The following is a 19,580-nucleotide window of genomic DNA, read 5'->3' on the forward strand; positions in this document are numbered from 1 at the left end:
GGCATACGACTGTAGAAGACAGTGTTGTGTCTTCATATCTATATGTTTAAATTTACTATCAGAGTTTGTTTTCGAGCTCAGTCGCACTGAAAGTTTGTTTTTGCTTAAGTTTCACTGGTTGATTAAGTTCCTGTTTACATGATTTATCGTTTGTAAGGCTCTGCTTCGCAGCCAGTGAATAGAAGTAAATGTTTCCAAATGCTGTTTACTGAAGGTTTAATCTGGTACTAAGGGGCAGTTCCACCAGTTTTTCAAATTTTTGGATAATTAAGTGGTAAAGATGTAAACAGAGTGGTTTGGTGTGAAACGCTCTGTTCTAGAGAAACTTACCGAGTCAGAACTGTTCACAGTGGTGGTGATAGGAACCAGACGTCCACCTCTAAAAGCTCCCTCACAGAAAGTTACTACATGAAATGGTTATGAATTCACTGCCTGATGACTGAGACAGTAGTTTTGAGAAGATTCTTATCTGAAACGTATTATTTAAAAGTTATTAACTGGCAGAGACGTACATGTACGGCAAAATAGTCCCCAAAGAAAACGAACTATTTCAGATTTTACCATCATCAACATTCCATATAAACTCAGAAGACTCGTGTAGGTTCACTGGTGGTTTTTGATAGTAAATAAAATGTCTATATCTGTGTTGTAGTCATGGCGACCCCTGGTTCCTATCACCACCACTGTAAAGACATCTGAACCATTTCACACCAAACCACTCTGAATCTCTCTGTTTACATCTCACACACTGAATTATGCAGAAATTTTGAAAAATCTGTGGAATTCCACTTTAAAGGGCCCATATCATGGAAAAATCTAATTTTCCTCACTTTTTTCTTTAGGAATGATTGAGTTTCATGCAGTACGTAAACCTGATTAAACTCACCTCCCAGACCTCAATAGAAAATATAATCTGCAAAAACAGCCTGTTTTGAATTTATTGTTTTGTGATGTCATGAAAACCAACAAATGTATGCGTATACATACTTCATGAGGAGATTCTGCCCAGGCTGCTTGATAAATGAGGCACAATTCAGGGTGACCAATCAGAACAGAGCTCATTTACATTTTACCAGTCTTGTATTAACAGCCTGTTTAATTGTAAGGGACCTTATGGAGGAATATTATATAAAATTCTAGAATATGGGCCCTTTAACTCTGACTGGGGCCTTTTAACCTCACAGTGCTACAGTTTATTTTACTCAAACGTGTGAAATGTGCCGTCATGAAGCCTTTAGTAAAGACGGTGATGAAGTGAATCTTGTTACGCTCTTAAAAAAATGGTTCTTCAAGGGTTCTTTATTAAAAACAATGGTTGTATATAGAACCTTGAACACTCCAAGAAACTTTTACATGCTTAAATGGTTCTTTAGATTGATGGGATAGAGTGAGTTTTATATGGTTCAATATAGCATGATGTCACGCTTGTAACAGTAGAAAAGCCCTTTTTGGTGCTGTATAGAACCATACACAACACATTCTCCATCAATCTGAAGAACCGTTTCACCATGCAAAGAGCCATTTAAGCATGCAGATGGTTCTTTGAGTGTTCATGGTTCTATATAGAACTGTACACAACACATTCTCCATCACTCTGAAGAACCATTTCACCACACAAAGAACCATTTAAGCATGCAGATTGTTCTTCAGGCGTTCTTTAGTAAAGACAGTGGTTCTATATAGAACGATGAACACCTAAAGTACCATTTGCATGCTTAAATGATTCCTTGCATAGTGAAAGGGTTCTTCAAAGTTCTATGTAGAACCATATACACAACACATTCTCCATCAATCTGAAGAACAGTTTCACCACGCAAAGAACCATTTAAGCATGCAAATATGGTTCTATATAACACCAAAAAGGGTTCGTCTACTGTTACAAGCTTGACATCATGCTATATAGAAACATATACAGCACGTTCTCAATCACTCTGAAGAATAATTTCACCACACAAAGGACCATTTAAGCATGCTAATGGTTCTTCAGGCGTTCTTTAGTAAAGACAGCGGTTCTATATAGAACGATGAACACCTAAAGAACCATTTGCATGCTTAAATGGTTCCTTGCATAGTGAAAGGGTTCTTCAAAGTTCTATGTAGAACCTTATACACAACACATTCTCCATCACTCTGAAGAACACTTTAAGCATTTGAGTGTTCATGGCTCTGTACAGAACCACTGTCTTTACTAAAGAACCCCTGAAGAACCATCTTTTTGTGTAGCAGCAGTTCCAGAGCTCTAAATGAGGCTGAAATATGGCTGAATAAATAATATCCCCTCTGTGGCCGATAGAGGTCGAGGTTGGTGCTTTCTTAGACGTGATGGGGTTGAAGTTGAGGGTTCGTGTTGTAGTTGCATACATGCTCCGCTCTCTGTCCCAGTGCTGACATGATTCTGTCAAAGTAGTGTCTGTACTTTTAACACCTTCCGGTCAGTTTTAACACCAGCTGGACATTTCAGCTGAACGGCGGGTAAAAACGTCCACAGTGGAAGAGGAGAACTAGCTGTTGGGGTAAGCAGCTTTAATCAAACGCATATACGGGCATTGGTTGGGATTTATGTCTTCTTTCGCAGAAGTTGTTAGCTTCTTACGCGAATTTTCCGTTCCACCTTAAATGGTGCAGCAGTTACGTTCTGGCGCCTGGGGCGCCACAATGTAACCGAACGGCACAGCCACACCATTTAAGGTGGAACGGAAAATTCGAATCAGCTCCGTTGTCTTCAGGCCCAGCAAGCGGGCTTGTTAGCTTTGTAACCTCTGTTATCTGTCAAAACGGACTGTTTAATGACGTTAATGGTCAGAAAAATCCCAAGAATGGTCAGCTGTTATTATTTCTCACCTACATAACCTTACAAATCAGCTACCTTAGTAGCTTTGCTTAGCGTTAGCCTAGCCTGTCGCTTAGCTTAGCACACATTTCTAGCGAGGGTAAGGCTGAACAAGCAGTAAATGTCGGTTTGTTTTTCTTGTTGTTTTCGCCAGATACGCGCCAAAATATGTATTTATATATATTTTTGCTTAAAAAGGTGCTTATTTGTGTAGTTAGCTCACCGCTAGCTGGCTAATGAAGGTTGAATGGAGCTGGTGTTGAACTGTGCACAGCCAGCTAGCAGCTCATTCGAGAAAGCTTGTTATTATTAAAGTTCGTTATATTATTATTGTTAAATTATCCGTTGTGCAAACTGCATTTATTAATCTGTATATTTTATTAGTGCTCCGGCGCTTTTAATGATGTTATTTGGCACCAAACGCTACCTAACCACCTAATGAAGGTAATGCTTAAAGGGGAACTCCACCGATTTTTCAGAAAAAAATTCTGCATAATTCAGTGTGTGAGCTGTAATCAGAGAGATTCAGAGTGGTTTGGTGTGAAATGGTTCAGATGTCTTTACAGTGGTGGTGATAGGAACCAGGGGTCGCCATGACTACAACACAAATATAGACATTTTATTTACTATCCAGAACCACCAGTGAACCTACACGAGTCTTCTGAGTTTATATGGAATGTTGATGATGGAAAATAGTGGAAAAGCGGAGATAATACATTTTCTTTGGGGACTGTTTTGCCTCACAACACCCTGAGTGTATCTCTCCACCATGAATGGAGTTTACAGTCAAATTCTTCTCAGAACTATCATAAAACAGTGTCTCAGTCATCAGGCAGCGAATTCATAACCATTTCATGTAGTAACTTCCTGTGAGGGAGCTTTTAGAGGTGGACGTCTGGTTCCTATCACCACCACTGTGAACAGTTCTGACTCGGTAAGTTTATCCAGAACAGAGCGTTTCACACCAAACCACTCTGAACCTCTCTGTTTACATCTTAACCACTTAATTATGTAGTAATTTTGAAAAACTGGTGGAACTGCCCTTTAAGAGCCTCTCTTGGAAAGCTGTAGCTGAGCTCTCTGGCTAACTGTTGCATTCCAAAGGCTGAAATAGTGAAGTGTGGAAACATGAAAGTGAAATTATTAATAAAAATTGCATTATTATTATTATTATTATTATTATTTGATAAATGTGGTTATATATGCATGTGTACCTCTTACACTTGAAGGCTTGGAAGAATGGGTGACCCTTGCTTTCAGTGCAGTATTTAGACGACCAGCATGTGCTGCGTTGAACTGTGGAGAGCCAACAGCAGACCAGATCGTATTTCATCCATTCATTTACAGTTTCAGGAAACTGTAACGTAGCAGATCTTAGCGGGAACTCTAAGTGTTATCAGTGATAAGCTTTGCACCACAGAACCTGCATGAGTGATCCTTTGTGTGGCAGTTTTGACAGAGATCACTATTCTTCACTGCATTGTTTAATCATCATGATTCAGTTAGATTTGGCTATTTTTGTATGTATCAAAGTTTAGTTTGGAAATATACAGAATACACAGATGTAACTAAAGGCACTGTTTGCATTGGAGTGGAATATAGACAGTTAAAACAATACGCCAGGATATTTATTCATTTTTACATTGAATTTTTTTATTGTGGCCAAAAAAGAATATCTGCTTTACTCAGTGTTGTTCTAATCGATCATAATATTACATGATTGATGCTTCTGAATCACCACCTTCAGACAAGTGCATCATGATGCATATTTACACTCTTGTTTTTATTATATTTCTGTCCCTCAAGGCTTTAATCTGTTCACCGCTGTTCTCTTACAATTCAAAACAGTACAGTGAGTCTCCACTTAAATTCAGAATTATTATTAAACATATGCTGAATACACAAATATAGGAATATACACAATAAAAACAATACACCAAGCTTAATAGTATTATTGTTATTTTTAATAACAATAATAATTAATAATAAATATATTAATATAATATTATTATAACTACAAATAGCATAAGAATTTTATTTTGGCGCAGAAATATTTTATAATTTATTGTAATCAATTCCACTATTTCGAAATCGGTACAGCTGGATCACCACCTTTCGATTGCAGTGTGTGTTTTTACTCCCCGAGCGCTGAAGGAGAGGAGTGTAGCGGAGTGACGCTTCACTCTGAGCGAATGTCGTCTGTGTCGTTTGTTCTTTTCTGAGCAGCTCAATCCTGGATTAGCTCAGTGACTGAGCGGTGACTGAGGTGCTGAGCGGCTGCCAGGTTTCTGACCCAGAGTGACCCCTCTGTGCTGGGCTGAGTGGCTCAATCAGAGGGTTTTTAATAAGACAGAAGTCTGTAATTAAAAACGGATCGACGCTGTCGGCAGGAAAAGACCGTAATCACGGCTACGGGAGGGTTTACTGTGGGGGGAGGGAAGCCGGAATTTCAAATGGGCCCATTTACACCTTACATTAACACTAACATCGGTGATTGGATCATGTTTGGATTTCACTTCGGCTGAAGAGCCAGGTGTGAACACAACCAGGATTACGATCGGATCGCTGACCCTGCGTTCACACCAGCAGTGACCCAACGCGACATGGCAGCTGGAGGTCATTCGTTTTCAATGAGAGCTGGAGATTTCCGGTGACAGGAGGCAGCACGAACATGGTGATGCCACAAGTGGGCGAAGTTGATGATAATAAACTCTGAAGTCTGCGCTAAAGTAACACATTTGATACAAATTGGACATATTATTATTATTATTATTATTATTATTATTAGCCGGAGTTTTACGTGGAAAATGTGAATTCTGCGCTATAGTGACACATTTGATACAAATATACTACTACTACTGCTACTACTACTACTAATAAATATAATAATAATAATAATAATAATAATAATAATGATGATAATAATATAATGTTATTGTTGTTATTATTATTATTATTACTACTATTATTGTTATGAGCCTGAGTTTTCATGGAAAAATGTGAATTATGCACTAAAGTAACACATTTGATACAAATATCATTATATATTCATATCTATATGGATATATTAGTCTATATATTAAGCCGTACAAGCGGAGTTTTCGAGGGCCGCTTACCCTGTTAATTCAGCTGCTGTGTGAATTCGCCTTAAAGAGTGAGACCTCTTATAACTGCCATAAAGAGCTGTGTACACTGGTGTTCAGCCCACATCGCGCAGCCCTAAAGTCTTGGGTGCGTCGTGGAATTTGTGTGTTTCAAAACAGCTTATTTAAGCGTGGAATGCAGAACAGCCTGACATGCAGTTTGGACAAGTTACGGTTTTATTGATTTTGAAAAATGCACCTCCAACCTAACCTGTCTGTTCAGCCTCTTCCTCAGTTTTTTTCTTTCTCTGTCAATTTTGGATCATTTCCTTTGGTCCGTTCATCATGAAATTTTGACCCATCAGAAACCGACCTTTTCAAATGAAGTAAAAATATTAAAAATGAGACCCGAGGTTTTGTCCTGACAGCAGTGATTTACTCAAGCACATGAACTTCAGTAAAGTACTGGTGGATTTGTACTCTGCTGAGTATTTTCAAGTCATAATACTTTGAGTTTTACTCAAAAGTACATTGGCGAGGAAAGGAATTTACTTTTTACTCAGTTACATTTTTATCTGTTCGTATTTAGTTACTAATTCCTTTTTTGTGTTTGTTATTCTGTTTTGATGGTGAGAACATCTGTGCTGCTTTGTGATTGGTCGCACCTCCAACTCGGGAGCTTTAGCGTTTTATTTTTCCCAAAAGAACCCAAAAAAGAGAGAAATAGAACTGTACAGTCTTCAGTTCCTCTGCTGATCAGTGCTGGATGCACTCAGAAGTTCCACTGCGGTTCTATAAGTTTCTCAGTACTTAAGTAGATTTGTGACCTGCTGCTTTTGTATTTCTGCTCAAGTTGTTCTTTGTGAAGGTAGTCTTACTTGTGTACTATCTAATGTTGATATTTTTATTGAACTTTGGAAGTTAAAACAAAAGAAAATAACAAAATACAATAATGAATAAACTGCCTGAAAACATAATACAGCAAAATGTGATTAAAAAAGAATAGAACATTTACCAGCACAGACTCTACAAAGATGTATAAATAAAGTAAAAAAGAGGGAAAACAAATGAAATAACAATGAACTAAGGAAAAAATAAGTAAATAAATAAAATAATATATTGTTTTGTAACAGTGTGGTCAGTCTAATGTGCTACCTTTATGCCTTACAGTACAACTGTGTTTATATATTAGAACCTAATCAATAACTAGCTCATCAGGGAAGTTCTAGGAAGGACAGATTTTCTACAGAAGTGTCAGTTCTTTTACCCGAGTGTTGATTTGGGCTGTTCTGTCTCTGATTGTAGTCTGGCAGGGAATGAAAAGTGGAATATTTTTGCTGATCTGAATTTGTCACCTGCGTCGTTTATCTTCCTCCCATCATTCGTCAGTTTTCTTTACGCTCTGCGGAGTCTCCACCTGCGCTGTTTTGGTCGGAGATGAATGGGGGTGTTGTGTGTGTATTTACAGGAGTGTGTGGAGGGTGGTGACTCTGGAGGTTTGGCCTGAGGGAGAGTGTTTATCCTCCGGAGAGCCGCGCCGACTGAACGAGAACCGACAAAAGAAACACTGTTTAAATCACAGAAACCACTGGAGCCGCCTGTTAAAGCAGCACATCCATAGTAGAGGTGTAAAAACACGGAAGGTGCGCTTTTTAAAAAAGTCTTTAAACAAAAATGGTTCTATATAGAACCGTGAAAGAATCCATTGCATGATTAAAGGGTTCTTTGCATCTTGAAAGGGTTCAGATTAATGGAGAATGTGTTGATACGGTTCTATATAGCACCAAAAAAAGGTTCTACCGTTGTTTTATATACAGCGCATTCGCAAAGTCTTTCACTTTTTTCACATTTTGTTGCGGCCTTGTGCTAAAATCCGTTTTGTCCCATCATTCTGCACTCAGTTCCCCATAATGCCGAAGTGAAAACAGAATTTTTTGCGACTTTATTAACGAGGAGACACTAAATTATTGCACTGTCATAAGTATTCAGACCCTTTGCTCAGTACTTAGTTGAAGCACCTTTGGCAGTGATTACAGCCTCCAGTCTTCTTGGGTTTGATCCCACAAGGTTTGCGCACCTGGATTTGGCGATTTTCTGCCACTGCAGATCCTCTGAAGTTCTGTCAGGTTGGATGGGGATAATCGCTGGACTGCCATTTTCAGGTCTCTCTAGAGACATTTGATTGGTTCATGCCAGGGCTCTGGCTGGGCCACTCAAGGACATTGAGTTGTCCCTAAGCCACCCCTGTGTTGTCTTGGCTGTGTGCTTAGGGTCATTGTCTTGTTGGAAGGTGAACCTTCAGTCTAGTCTGAGGTCCCGAGTGCTCTGGATCAGGTTTTAATTAAGAATATCTCTGTATTTCACTCCATTCAACTCCTGAAAAATAACCCCACAACACGAAGCTGCCACCACCATGCTTCACTGTAGGGATGGTATTGGGCAGGTGATGAGCAGCGCCTGGTTTCCTCCAGACATGACGCTTAGAATTGAGGCCAAAGAGTTCAATCTTGGTTTCATCAGACCAGAGAATCGCGTTTCTCACAGTCTGAGAGTCCTTTAGGTGCTTTTTTGCAAACTCCAGACAGCTTTCATGTCTTTTACTGAGGAGAGGCTTCTGTCTGGCCACTCTGCCACTCTGCAGCAGTGATGGTTGACCTTCTGGAAGTTTCTCCTGTCTGCACACATATACCTTGTATCTCCACTTTTGACATTTTTCAGTTTTTGACATAATTTGAAAATACTTGTTATCATTTACATTGTGTGTAAATTTCATGATGAATGGACTAAAAGAAATGACCCAGAATGACTTGGAAAAAAGTCTGGTTCCATTGACTTGCATTACAAGTAAAGAAAGTTTTTTCCTTCTCCTATAAAGTTACCATTTTGGAGATACGAGGTTTTGTTCCGACAGCAGCGATATATATACACACGTTATATATATGTATATATTTATATATGTGTGTGTGTGTGTGGTGTGTTTAAGTAATTACCCCCCCAGCTGTCATAATGAATCATTAATAAGAATCGTACCAAAATAATTAGATAATGTCAAATTGAATTGTGGTGAAATTTGAGCTTTAACAATTAACAATTAACTTAAATCGTGAGGACAAAGAATTATAATGGAGAATTATAAAGATTTATATAAAATAATTATAAAGATTTTTAGAATGGCTGATCAGAAATGCCAGCATGGCTAAGCTTCCAATGCAAATAGGTGCTGGTTAGCATTGAATGACCAATATCATGGCCAGAAACGCTGCTGTTTTCCATTCATCGTTAGCCGTAGCAGTGCTTTTGTGTGAGGTATTCCTTTAAACAGTAAGGTAGTAAGGTGATGGCGTGAGTAGGTGGGGTTGACTCTGTGAGGGGCTGTTGGTGGGTTACGTTACTGTAGTTTGATACTGTGCAGCTTCCAGGTTGGATTTTATTTCAGCATGCTCTCCTGACGCAGGTTGTATTGCATGTAGCACATGATGAAATGCATCCAGGTCTCTGTGGACGTTAGACCTTTTGTGTATTTCTGTATGAGAAGATGAATAACTTACGTACTTAACGGCTGTTGTGGCTGGAAATGAGATAAATGAAGGGTGGACTCTGACTGACACAGTATTATATGTATGAAAGCTTGTGAGGTGAAGTCCAGTATTACTTTGTGCTCGTAGGTGGCTTTATCTCTCAATCTGATGCCAGATTGTTGAATGACTGATTTTTATTTTCCCCTGTGTGTGTGTGTGTGTGTGTGTGTGTGTGTGTGTGTGTGTGTGTTTTTAATATCTAAACCTCATCCTGTGGTTGATGTTTCTCGTCACAAGGAAGTTTCATCATAATGATGGTTATTGCTGTGTTCATGCATTATGTGAGTGATTGATGTGTGCATTTTAGGGGTGTAAAATGCATCTGCTGATGATTCAACTGCATCGATGTTAATATCCAGCACAGTTCGCACTCGTTTCTTGGCTAAATTGCATTTGGAGCATTTACAAACATAAATATGACAAAACACTGGGTGTATATATTTTTGTTTGTATTTTGCTGCTGTCGTTTTAATAGGGTTTAGAACGCTGAACGTTTCTGAATAATTTTTGTGTGTGTTTGTGTGTGCGTGCTGTTTAGGTCCCTGGATGCCCCCTGGTGGCCACGCCCTGTCGGCGCACGCAGGCCGGATGGCCGCCAGCTGACCCCGCCCCCCAGGATGACGGTCAGAGAGCGGCTCCGGCAGAACATCTCGGCCGCCTTCTACCGGCACGGCCTGCTCTGCGCATCGTACCCCGTGCCCATAATCCTCTTCACCTCCGCCAGCATCCTCACCTGCTGGTGAGTCTCACACCTGGAGTCATGGGACCTGGGATTGATGGGATTTGTCGGGTTTGCTTGGGTTTAAATTTCACCTTTGTTTTTTTCGCCTCCCTCATTTAAAGCATTTCACGCAGCATTAGCTCTGCCTCAGTTTCTCTCCCTACTTTATTTTTGACTTGTTTATTATATTTACTTTAGCGCAGTGGAATCACTCGTCTTGTTAGCATTGAGGCCCACAGTGCCATAGTTTATCTATGCTGCAGAACATTTTTCGGAATTTCTGAATACATTCAAGGATTTTGTCAAGCTGTGGTCAAGGCTGGCCAGAATTTTGTTGGGGTCAGAGAGAAATTTGTGAGGGTTGGACAGAAATTTTTGCACTGTAGTCGTAGCTGGACACAGTTTTCTTTCAGGGTCGGACACAGGTTTCCACGCTGCGGTGTGGGTCGGACAGAATTTTGTTGGTCGGACAAAACTGTTTGCGAATCAGAATTTTGCCAGGGTTGGACAGACTTTCTTGTCAGGCCTGGACAGAATTTTTATCTGGGTCAAACAGAATTTTGGGCTCGGACAAAAGATTTTGACGTGGTCAGACGAAACAGACGTCATCATGAGAACAAGGGAAGAGAAACCTCAGTTTCTCAGGCCTGAAAAGTTCCCTCTTCTTTAAGCCACAGTTAGCAAAAACAGCCTGGACAGCATGGAGCTTAAAGGACAGAGCTGACCCACAGAGAGAGAGAGTGACCCTGAGGGACAGTGGTCTGTGTGTCCAGCTGAACACGAACACAGCCGGCCTTTGTGAAGGTACAGTGACTTTAGTCGAGTCTGCAGAGCCAAAGGACGAGAACAGTGTTACAGTTTAGATTCCAGGAACGGAGGCGGTGCTGCTCTCATATCACAAACAAAGCTGGGATTTAAAGTGATAATTTACACAAATTTCTCATTATCACACACGTAGCTGATTATTAGACCTGCTTATGTAGTTTCTGACATTGTGTGCTGTAGTTGTGTTTATAGATACCGCGTCACATCGCTGAAACACAAAGATCAATTAATAAATAAGCCTAAAATGCAAAGATGAATCACTAAATCAGCCTAAAAGCACAAATAATTAATTACGTTTTTTGAGTAAGTGACCCTTATTAGTCCCACAATGAGGAAATTTCACCTCCGCATTTTGACCCATCCGTGCAGTGAAACACCACATACACACTAGGGGGCAGTGAGCACACTTGCCCGGGGTGGTAGGCAGCCCTATCCACGGCACCCGGGGAGCAGTTGGGGGTTAAGTGTCTTGCTCAAGGGCACTTCAGTCACAAACTGTCGGCTGAGGGAATCGAACCGGTGGCCTTCCGGTCACATGGCTGGTTCCCTAACCTCCAGCCCAGACTGCCCCCACAATAAATCACCAAATCAGCCTAAATGCACAGATGAATCACTAAATGAGGCTAAAATGCACCGAGAAATCAGAAAATTCAGCCTAAATGCACAGATAAATCACTAAATCAGCTTTAAACACAGACAATTTACTAAATCATCCTAAAATGCAAAGACAAATTCCAATTCACCACCAATTCAGTCTAAAATGAAAATATAAGTCACTAAGTCAACTCAGCCGTCTACAGATCACCACGTGTGCTATGTGCACACATTAAAAAATGCTAGTTTTTTTGCATTTCTTTATTCATACCAGTATGAAATATTTCCTCACTCCCATATTTAAGTACAGTCTATTTAAAATGTGGATCTTTTCACAGCAGAAACGGATAAAATCCCCTGTGGAGAAGCTCGCTGTGTTCCTGCTGTGTGGGTTACGTGCAGGGATTCTGCTGAAGGCGTCTGCAGTGAAGGACATTAACGTTAAGTGCTGTAATTTAGAGCCGCTTCAGGCTGCAGCTCTGCTGAGCTTCTTCCTGCTGTTTGTCTGAGAGAGTAATGTGGTGATTCTGGTTTTAGTCAGTGAAAACAGCACCTGTGTGATTTGGCCTCCCACCGTTATGAGAAATGTCCGGTTGCGTAAGAGCTCGTCCTCCGGAGCTGGATTTCCCAACTTCAGTCCTGCAGGCCCGCTGCAGCCGCTCACGTTCACCACGCTCAAATAAACATGACTGAACTCGCAGCTGGCTGAGACTCACCAGTGAACCTACACGTGTCTTCTGAGTTTTTATGTTTAATGTTGATGATGGTGTGAAAAAATAAGTTTTCTTTTTCCTTGCAACGCCCTGCATGTATCCCTCCACCAAGAATGGGTTTTAAACGTATGTTTTAGACTAAAATCGTCTCAAAACTATCATAAAACAGTGTCTCAGTCATCAGGCAGTGAATTCATAACCATTTCATGTAGGAACTTTCTGTGAGGGAGCTTTTAGAGGTGGACGTCTGGTTCCTATCACCACCACTGTGAACAGTTCTGACTCTGTAAGTTTCTCTAGAACAGAGCGTTTCACACCAAACCACTCTGAATGACTCTGTTTACATCTTAACGTACTTTGAAGACGGTGTAGTTTGTCTTAAAAACTTGAATCGCTGAATGTAATCGGTAGTGATGGGCCGATCCACTTTTTTTCAGTTCCGATCCGATTCCGATACACAACTGCCGATACCGATACAGATTCCTATACAAGAGCTTTTATTTCACTTTAATATTATCATTATTCTTGTTAGTATTGTGTTTAAACAACATTTTAGTCAAACAAACAGTTAATGTTATTTGCTCACACAGTTAGAGACTGAAGTTGCTGCAGGTTCATGGTAAAACGTGGCATGGAGTCTGGATCAGTGACGTGTCTCATGTTACATTATGTTATGTTATGGCAGGTTCAACTCAAACAAATTGATTAAAAGATGGGCATATGTATTTTTTTTCTCGAGCTGCAGTCCTGCTTTCTGTTCAGCATTTTTTGTTTTTAAATAATACTGAATTGTGCCAGTGTTTGATTTTGAATTGTGTTAAGTTTGCGATGTCATGTAGAGCTTTAATCCAGCATTTCTTTTGTTTGTTTTGAGTCGGAGCCCAACCCAAGCCCAACAAAATTCTCACCCAAAGTGCAGAGTAAAATAATTATAATATGGTGATAAAACTATAAAGAGAATAATAGCCAGCATTTGATCAAAGACAAATAATATATAAAACAATAGAAATGAATAGGCTATAATTAAATAATCTGCTGTCAGAAATTAAGTTTAAAGTTCTGCTTTAATTAGCTTAGTCATTAAAATTCTTGAAGAGCAGCTCGGATGTTTTTTACTCTGTATGAACTCCACACTGAGCTGTTCTCATGCTGTGCCAGATGTTCACTTCAGCTGTTTGGTCTAAACTCTTTTCTGTACATTGAACTACTGAATATATAAAAACATCTCAGCTGCTCTAAAATCGCTTTCCTGAATCGATTCACTGTCTATGTGCCGTTAAGTTCCACACTCGAGCCAGATTACATAACGAGGCTGTGAAAGTAGTGAAGATCACAGTAAGGAGACGAACTAAATCAGAGGAAAATCAGGTGAAATGTGTTTAAAGTGGGAGGTGGGCTGTGAGATCTCCACCGTGAAGTTTGATCCCGAGTCTGACACACATTTGTAGTTTAAGCAGTTTAAGGACTGGGACAAATATTTTTTTAAGCGCTGTTGTCATAATATTTTGAATATTTTCATAAAGAGTCAGATTTCTGGAAAGCTGCTTTGTGCCGACGTGTACGGCTGTCCACTGTAAGTGATGCTATAAGATGGAATTGAATTGTGATTTCTTTGTTTCCCATTGACATTTTATTGTATTAGAACATACAAATGTAAATATACATACAACAGGAAACAATAAGACAGTCGACACATTGACAATTAAAAAAAGGAGACTGAGACATTAACTAAGAGGAAAATCAAAATACAGGTGTAAAAAAGTGGGACCAAATTAGCAAGTGTGTGGTGTGTATATATAAGTTGGGTTACTGTGAAAAATGTAAATAAAAACAAAATGCAATGATGTGCAAATCATTTAAACCCCATATTTCATTGAAAATGCTTCAAAGACAATATGTCAGATGTTGAAACTGAGAAATTTTATTGTTTTTTTGAAAAATATATGCCCATTTTGAATTTGATGCCAGCAGCACGTTCCAAAAAAGTTGGGACGGGGCAACAAAAGGCTGGTAAAGTTGTGTAATGCTAAAAAAAAACACCTGGTGGTTAATTGGCAACAGGTCAGTAACATGATTGGATATAAAAAGAGCATCTCAGAGAGGCAGAGTCTTTCAGAAGTAAAAATGAGGAGGGGTTCACCACTCCGTGAAAGACTGTGCAATCAAATAGTGCAACAATTCAAGAATAATGTTTCTCAACGTAAAACAGCAAAGAACTTTTGCTTTTCATCATCTACGGTACATAATATTAAAAGATTCAGAGAATCTGGAGAAATCTCTATGCCACAGACAAGGCCAAAAACCAGTATTTGCTGGCCGTGAAGAAGAAACCGTATATAAACAGGATCCAGAAATGCTGCCACCTTCTCTGGGCCTGAGCTCATTTAAAATGAACTGAGAGGAAGTGGAAAAGTGTCCTGTGGTCCGACGAATCAACATTTGAAATTCTTTTTGGAAATCATGGACACTGTGTCCTCCGGGCTAAAGACCACTCAGCTTGTTAGCAGTGCACAGTTCAAAAGCCAGTGTTCATGATGGTGTAGGGGGGCATTAGTGCACATGGCATGGGTGACCTGCACATCTGTGAAGGCACCATTAATGCTGAACAATACATACATGTTTTGGAAACATATGCTGCCATCCAGACGACGTCTTTTTCAGGGATGGTAATCTTATGTTAAGCAAAAATGGGAAAACATTTAACTTTCTAAACTACAGCAGCGTCTCCTCAGTTCCCAAACACTTACAGAGTGCTGTTAAAAGAAGAGGTGATGAAACACAGTGGTAAACAGGCCCCCGTCCCAACTTTTTTGGAACATGTTGTTGCCATCAAATTCAAAAGATTTCTCAGTTTCAACATTTGATGTGTTGTCTTTGTACTACTTTCAATGAAATACAGGGTTTAAATGATTTGCACATCATTGAATTTTGTTTTTATTTATATTTTGCACAGCGCCCCTACTTTTTTGGAAATGGGGTTGTACATGAAGGGGATGAATTATGATTTCTGATCTGAATACTGTGTGCTAGAACAGAATGTGGCAATGCAGGGGGCCATGAACTCATCACTGAGGTGTGAGTCATTGGTTAATTCTTAAACTTTTGCTTGGAGACGGCGGGGAGCCTGGTTTGTTCGTTCTCATACACGAACGCTCGCCGCCCTGGCCGCTCCCTCCTCCTTTGTTAAGACGTGCGTGGGGAGTATGCAGCTTAAACGGACACAATTGTTCTTCCCACACTGAAAATATGTAGTAGACTGGGGTCAGGAATGTTCATCTATGGCTCATTGTTCTTCTTTTATTCATTCATTCATTGTCTCTCTCTCTCTCTCTCTTGCTCACTCTCTCTCACAGTTACCCCCTGCTGAAGCTGCCTCTTCCAGGAACAGGCCCTGTGGAGTTCACCGCCGGAGTGAAGGATTATTCCGTCCCTTCCCATGAGCCTCAGGGTGACCTGGGCGAGCGTCCTGATTGGGTATCTGTCTTAAAATAAAAGCGCATTACACGCAGCTCTCTCTGTTCGTGTTTGAGTTGTGTTGCTGTTTCTAGACCTGTAATTGTACTTGATCTTAAGTCTAGAACTATAATTGTAGGTTTGACTTAATTATGGCATTTGTATACTGTTAAAATGTCCGGGACCACACTTCATTTATTTTCCAATCAAAACAGCCACAGTTATTCGTTTTTAAGGAGATATTCCTGAGGAGATTAGATATGATAATACACTTCTATAAGGAAGGAGAATGTCAGAGGAAGACAAGTGAGTTTCCAAAACTGGAGTTCAAAAAAATAAAAGCTGCAGAGAAAACGAGACTCCTAACAACCACCTGGAAGACCTGGTCGACCCCAAAACATCCCCATCAGATAAACAGCACTTGAAGCTTTCATCTCTGAGAGAGAGGAGAAAATCAAGCTGCTTCAGATCTGAAAACATCCACAGGTGTTTCTGTCCATCCTTCCACTGTGAGAAGACGACTCAGCGCTGTGGGTCTGAAAGGATGTGTAGCTGATCAAGAAGAACCTCACTGAGAAAAGGAGACGGACACATCAAACAAAGAAGCTGAACGATGGACTGACCACCCCAGAGTCCAGACCTCAACACCACTGAATGTGTTTGATTACTTCAGAAAATGATCAACCAGCTTCTAAGACTGAACTTTGGAGGTGTGTCTGCAGATTCTTTGAGGAGCTGAAAGTGAGTCTCCTGAAAAGAATGGAAGCTGGAATAAGGATAGATAGATAGACAGACAGACGGATAGATAGACAGACAGACGGATAGATAGATAGATGGATGGATGGATGGACGGACGGATGGATGGACGGACGGATGGACAGACAGATAGATAGATAGATAGATAGATACATAGACCGATAGATAGATGGATACATAGATAGACAGACAGATAGATAGATGGGTAGATAGACAGACGGCTAGACAGACAGACAGATAGATGGATAGATAGATGGATAGATAGATGGATAGATAGATGGATAGATAGACCGATAGACAGATGGAGAGACAGATAGACAGACAGACAGACAGACAGATAGATAGATGGGTAGATAGACAGACGGCTAGACAGACAGACAGATAGATAGATAGACAGATGGATAGACACAGACGGATAGATAGATAGATAGATGGATAGATAGACAGATAGACAGACGGAGAGACAGACAGACAGACAGACAGATAGATGGGTAGATAGACGGCTAGACAAACAGATAGATAGACAGACAGATAGATAGACAGATAGATGGGTAGATAGAAGGCTAGACAGACAGACAAATAGATAGATAGATGGGTAGATAGACAGGCGGCTAGACAGACAGATAGATAGATAGACAGACGGATAGACAGACAGACAGATGGATAGACGGATGGATGGACGGACAGACAGACAGACAGACAGATAGATAGAAAGAAAGAACTAACTTTATTGATCCCGAAGGGTAGCAGGACATATAATTGCGCATAAACGTACATATACTATGCAGAAAATAGAAATAAAATAGACACGTTAACGTATGAGACTGTAGAAATAAAGTATATCTGTTTACACATTTACACAGCATAGGGAAAGAAAGAAATAGCGACACACTGGATAGTTGTGCTTTAAGGGCTCTGGAAATGAAATAAATGAAGGGTGGTCTTGAATTATGCCCAGGACACTAGATACAGTTCATAATTATGTAATAACATACAGTTGTATGCAGAAGTTTGGGCGCCGCTGGTCAAATTCCATGTTGTTGTTGATCTTCTAAGTGAAATAAGCTGCACATCCTCTACAGCCCATGTGTCCCATTCAGTCTTTAAGTATTCGGCGCCTATTTTGTGCCGTTGTAGTTTTGGCATATTTTAAACAAACAATGGACAAAATGTTAGAGTTTTGTTACCAGCAAATAAAATTGCGCACTAAAATTTGCAGGAAAATGCAAAAAAGTGTGAACTTATTTTCACAAAGCTACTAATTTGATCAGGGGTGTCCAAACTTTTGCATATGACTGTAGTGCCTTGCATTTACATTCGCTTAGCATTATGCAAATCATGTCAGGCCAACTTGTGGCTGTGTTAGCACTGTTAGTGTGTCTGATGAATATGTCATTAATTCTGTGCTGTGTGCTCGGTGCTGCAGTATCAGGGGCCTCCGGTGGCGTATATTCAGCAGGTGCTGGTGAAGGCGGCCGTGTCTCCGTGGGACAGCAGCCTGGTGCCCGTCGATGTTTTCCGCTCTCCGCTCGGCCGAGTCTTCAGTTTACTGGAGGAGATCCGCAACCATGTTTACACTGACAGGTCAGCGACTAGCAGGGCTGTAAATCTGTGTTTCACTCGATTAAGGTCTTTAACACACTGACTGTACAACCATGAATATGCAAATATTTGCGCAGTGGGGATGAGACATTTAAAAATGTTGATATTGTAATGCAGAAATGTGGCACATAATTAACGTTAATTATTAATTAAAATAATAAAACACTAATGCATTTTCTTAATTGTGATTGTTTATGTTAACATTACACTTAAATTAATACTAATAAATAACATCCACCATGCTGACCTGTTGGAGCTCTATGAAATCATAGCAAATTCATAACCCTATAAAATGGTTATTTCACATAAGATGTCTGATAAAACAAAGAGTATCAGTTCAGAGTGTTCAGACTGCACTGGGTAAATATCAGATATGTAATTTCATTGCGCTGTAATAAAATAACAAGTGGCCAAATCATCAGACAGCTGTCAATATTAAAACCACTATAAAGTTTTGCAAAAGTAGGCAAAAAAACAAAACGTATCACTCCAGAATGTCACATTATGCACACACTAAAATGAACTGATTGCTCATTTACTGTAGTTTTAATTGGCCGCGTATGTTAATCTTACCTATGTAGTAAATATGTACAAATCTTACCTGTGCAGGTTTATTATGAAGGAAAATACAAATAGCAGATCAAACTCTGTATCAGCTGAAAAGGCTGTGTAATCTCACACAGTCTCAAAACATAAATCCATGCTGTTTTCAACTAATAGGTGCGAATAAAATGGACAGTATATACCTTATTTGCATTTTTCAGTTAATTTTTTTATTATTACATATTTTAATCGTTAAGATGTAGACATTGATTCAGAGTGGTTTGGTGTGAAATGGTTCAGATGTCTTTACAGTGGTGGTGATAAGAACCAGGGGTCGCCATGACTACAACACAAATATAGACATTTTATTTACTATCCAAAACCACCAGTGAACCTACACGAGTCTTCTGAGTTTATATGGAATGTTGATGATGGAAAAATAGAGATAAATTAAAAAAGGGAACTATTTTGCCTCACAAAAAAGTTTAGGTCACAACCTTCTTAAAACTATTGTAGAAAACAGTGTTTCAGACGTCAGGCAGCATAACTGCGACTATCCTGTATTAGAAACTTGCTGTGATGTAGCTTTAAGAGGCATTAAATACTTCAGACGTCTGGTTCCTATCACCACCACTGTGAACAATTCTGACTCAGTTTCTCTCGAACGGCAGTGGTCAGTTTCTCTTCACACCAAACCACTCTGAATGACTCTGTTTACATCTCAATTGTTTATGTAGAAAATTAGCAAAATTGTTGGAATTGCCCTTTAATAAATCATTGAATCAACTATTGATGGACAAAAATATGGGTGAGATTTGCTGATTAAAGTGATTCTGATTTTAGCACAATAATGCTTTTAAAGCTGCACTATGTAAGGCATTG

General features: G+C 39.8%; 1 protein-coding gene across 1 annotated transcript in view; it reads left to right on the plus strand.

Moving 5' to 3' along the window:
* The first annotated feature begins 2,316 nt into the window (after positions 1 to 2,316).
* LOC118798842 (SREBF chaperone) overlaps positions 2,317 to 19,580 on the plus strand; it is a 48,567-nt gene continuing 31,303 nt past the window's right edge. Inside the window, exons 1-4 of the mRNA XM_036558419.1 lie at positions 2,317 to 2,513; positions 10,030 to 10,230; positions 15,698 to 15,818; positions 17,980 to 18,137. Coding sequence (XP_036414312.1) covers positions 10,109 to 10,230; positions 15,698 to 15,818; positions 17,980 to 18,137 — 401 coding nt within the window. The 5' untranslated portion in view covers positions 2,317 to 2,513; positions 10,030 to 10,108. The remainder of the gene's footprint in view (positions 2,514 to 10,029; positions 10,231 to 15,697; positions 15,819 to 17,979; positions 18,138 to 19,580) is intronic.

This window comes from Colossoma macropomum, unplaced genomic scaffold (genome assembly GCF_904425465.1).
Source record: "Colossoma macropomum unplaced genomic scaffold, Colossoma_macropomum, whole genome shotgun sequence".
Taxonomy (NCBI): Eukaryota; Metazoa; Chordata; class Actinopteri; order Characiformes; family Serrasalmidae; genus Colossoma; species Colossoma macropomum.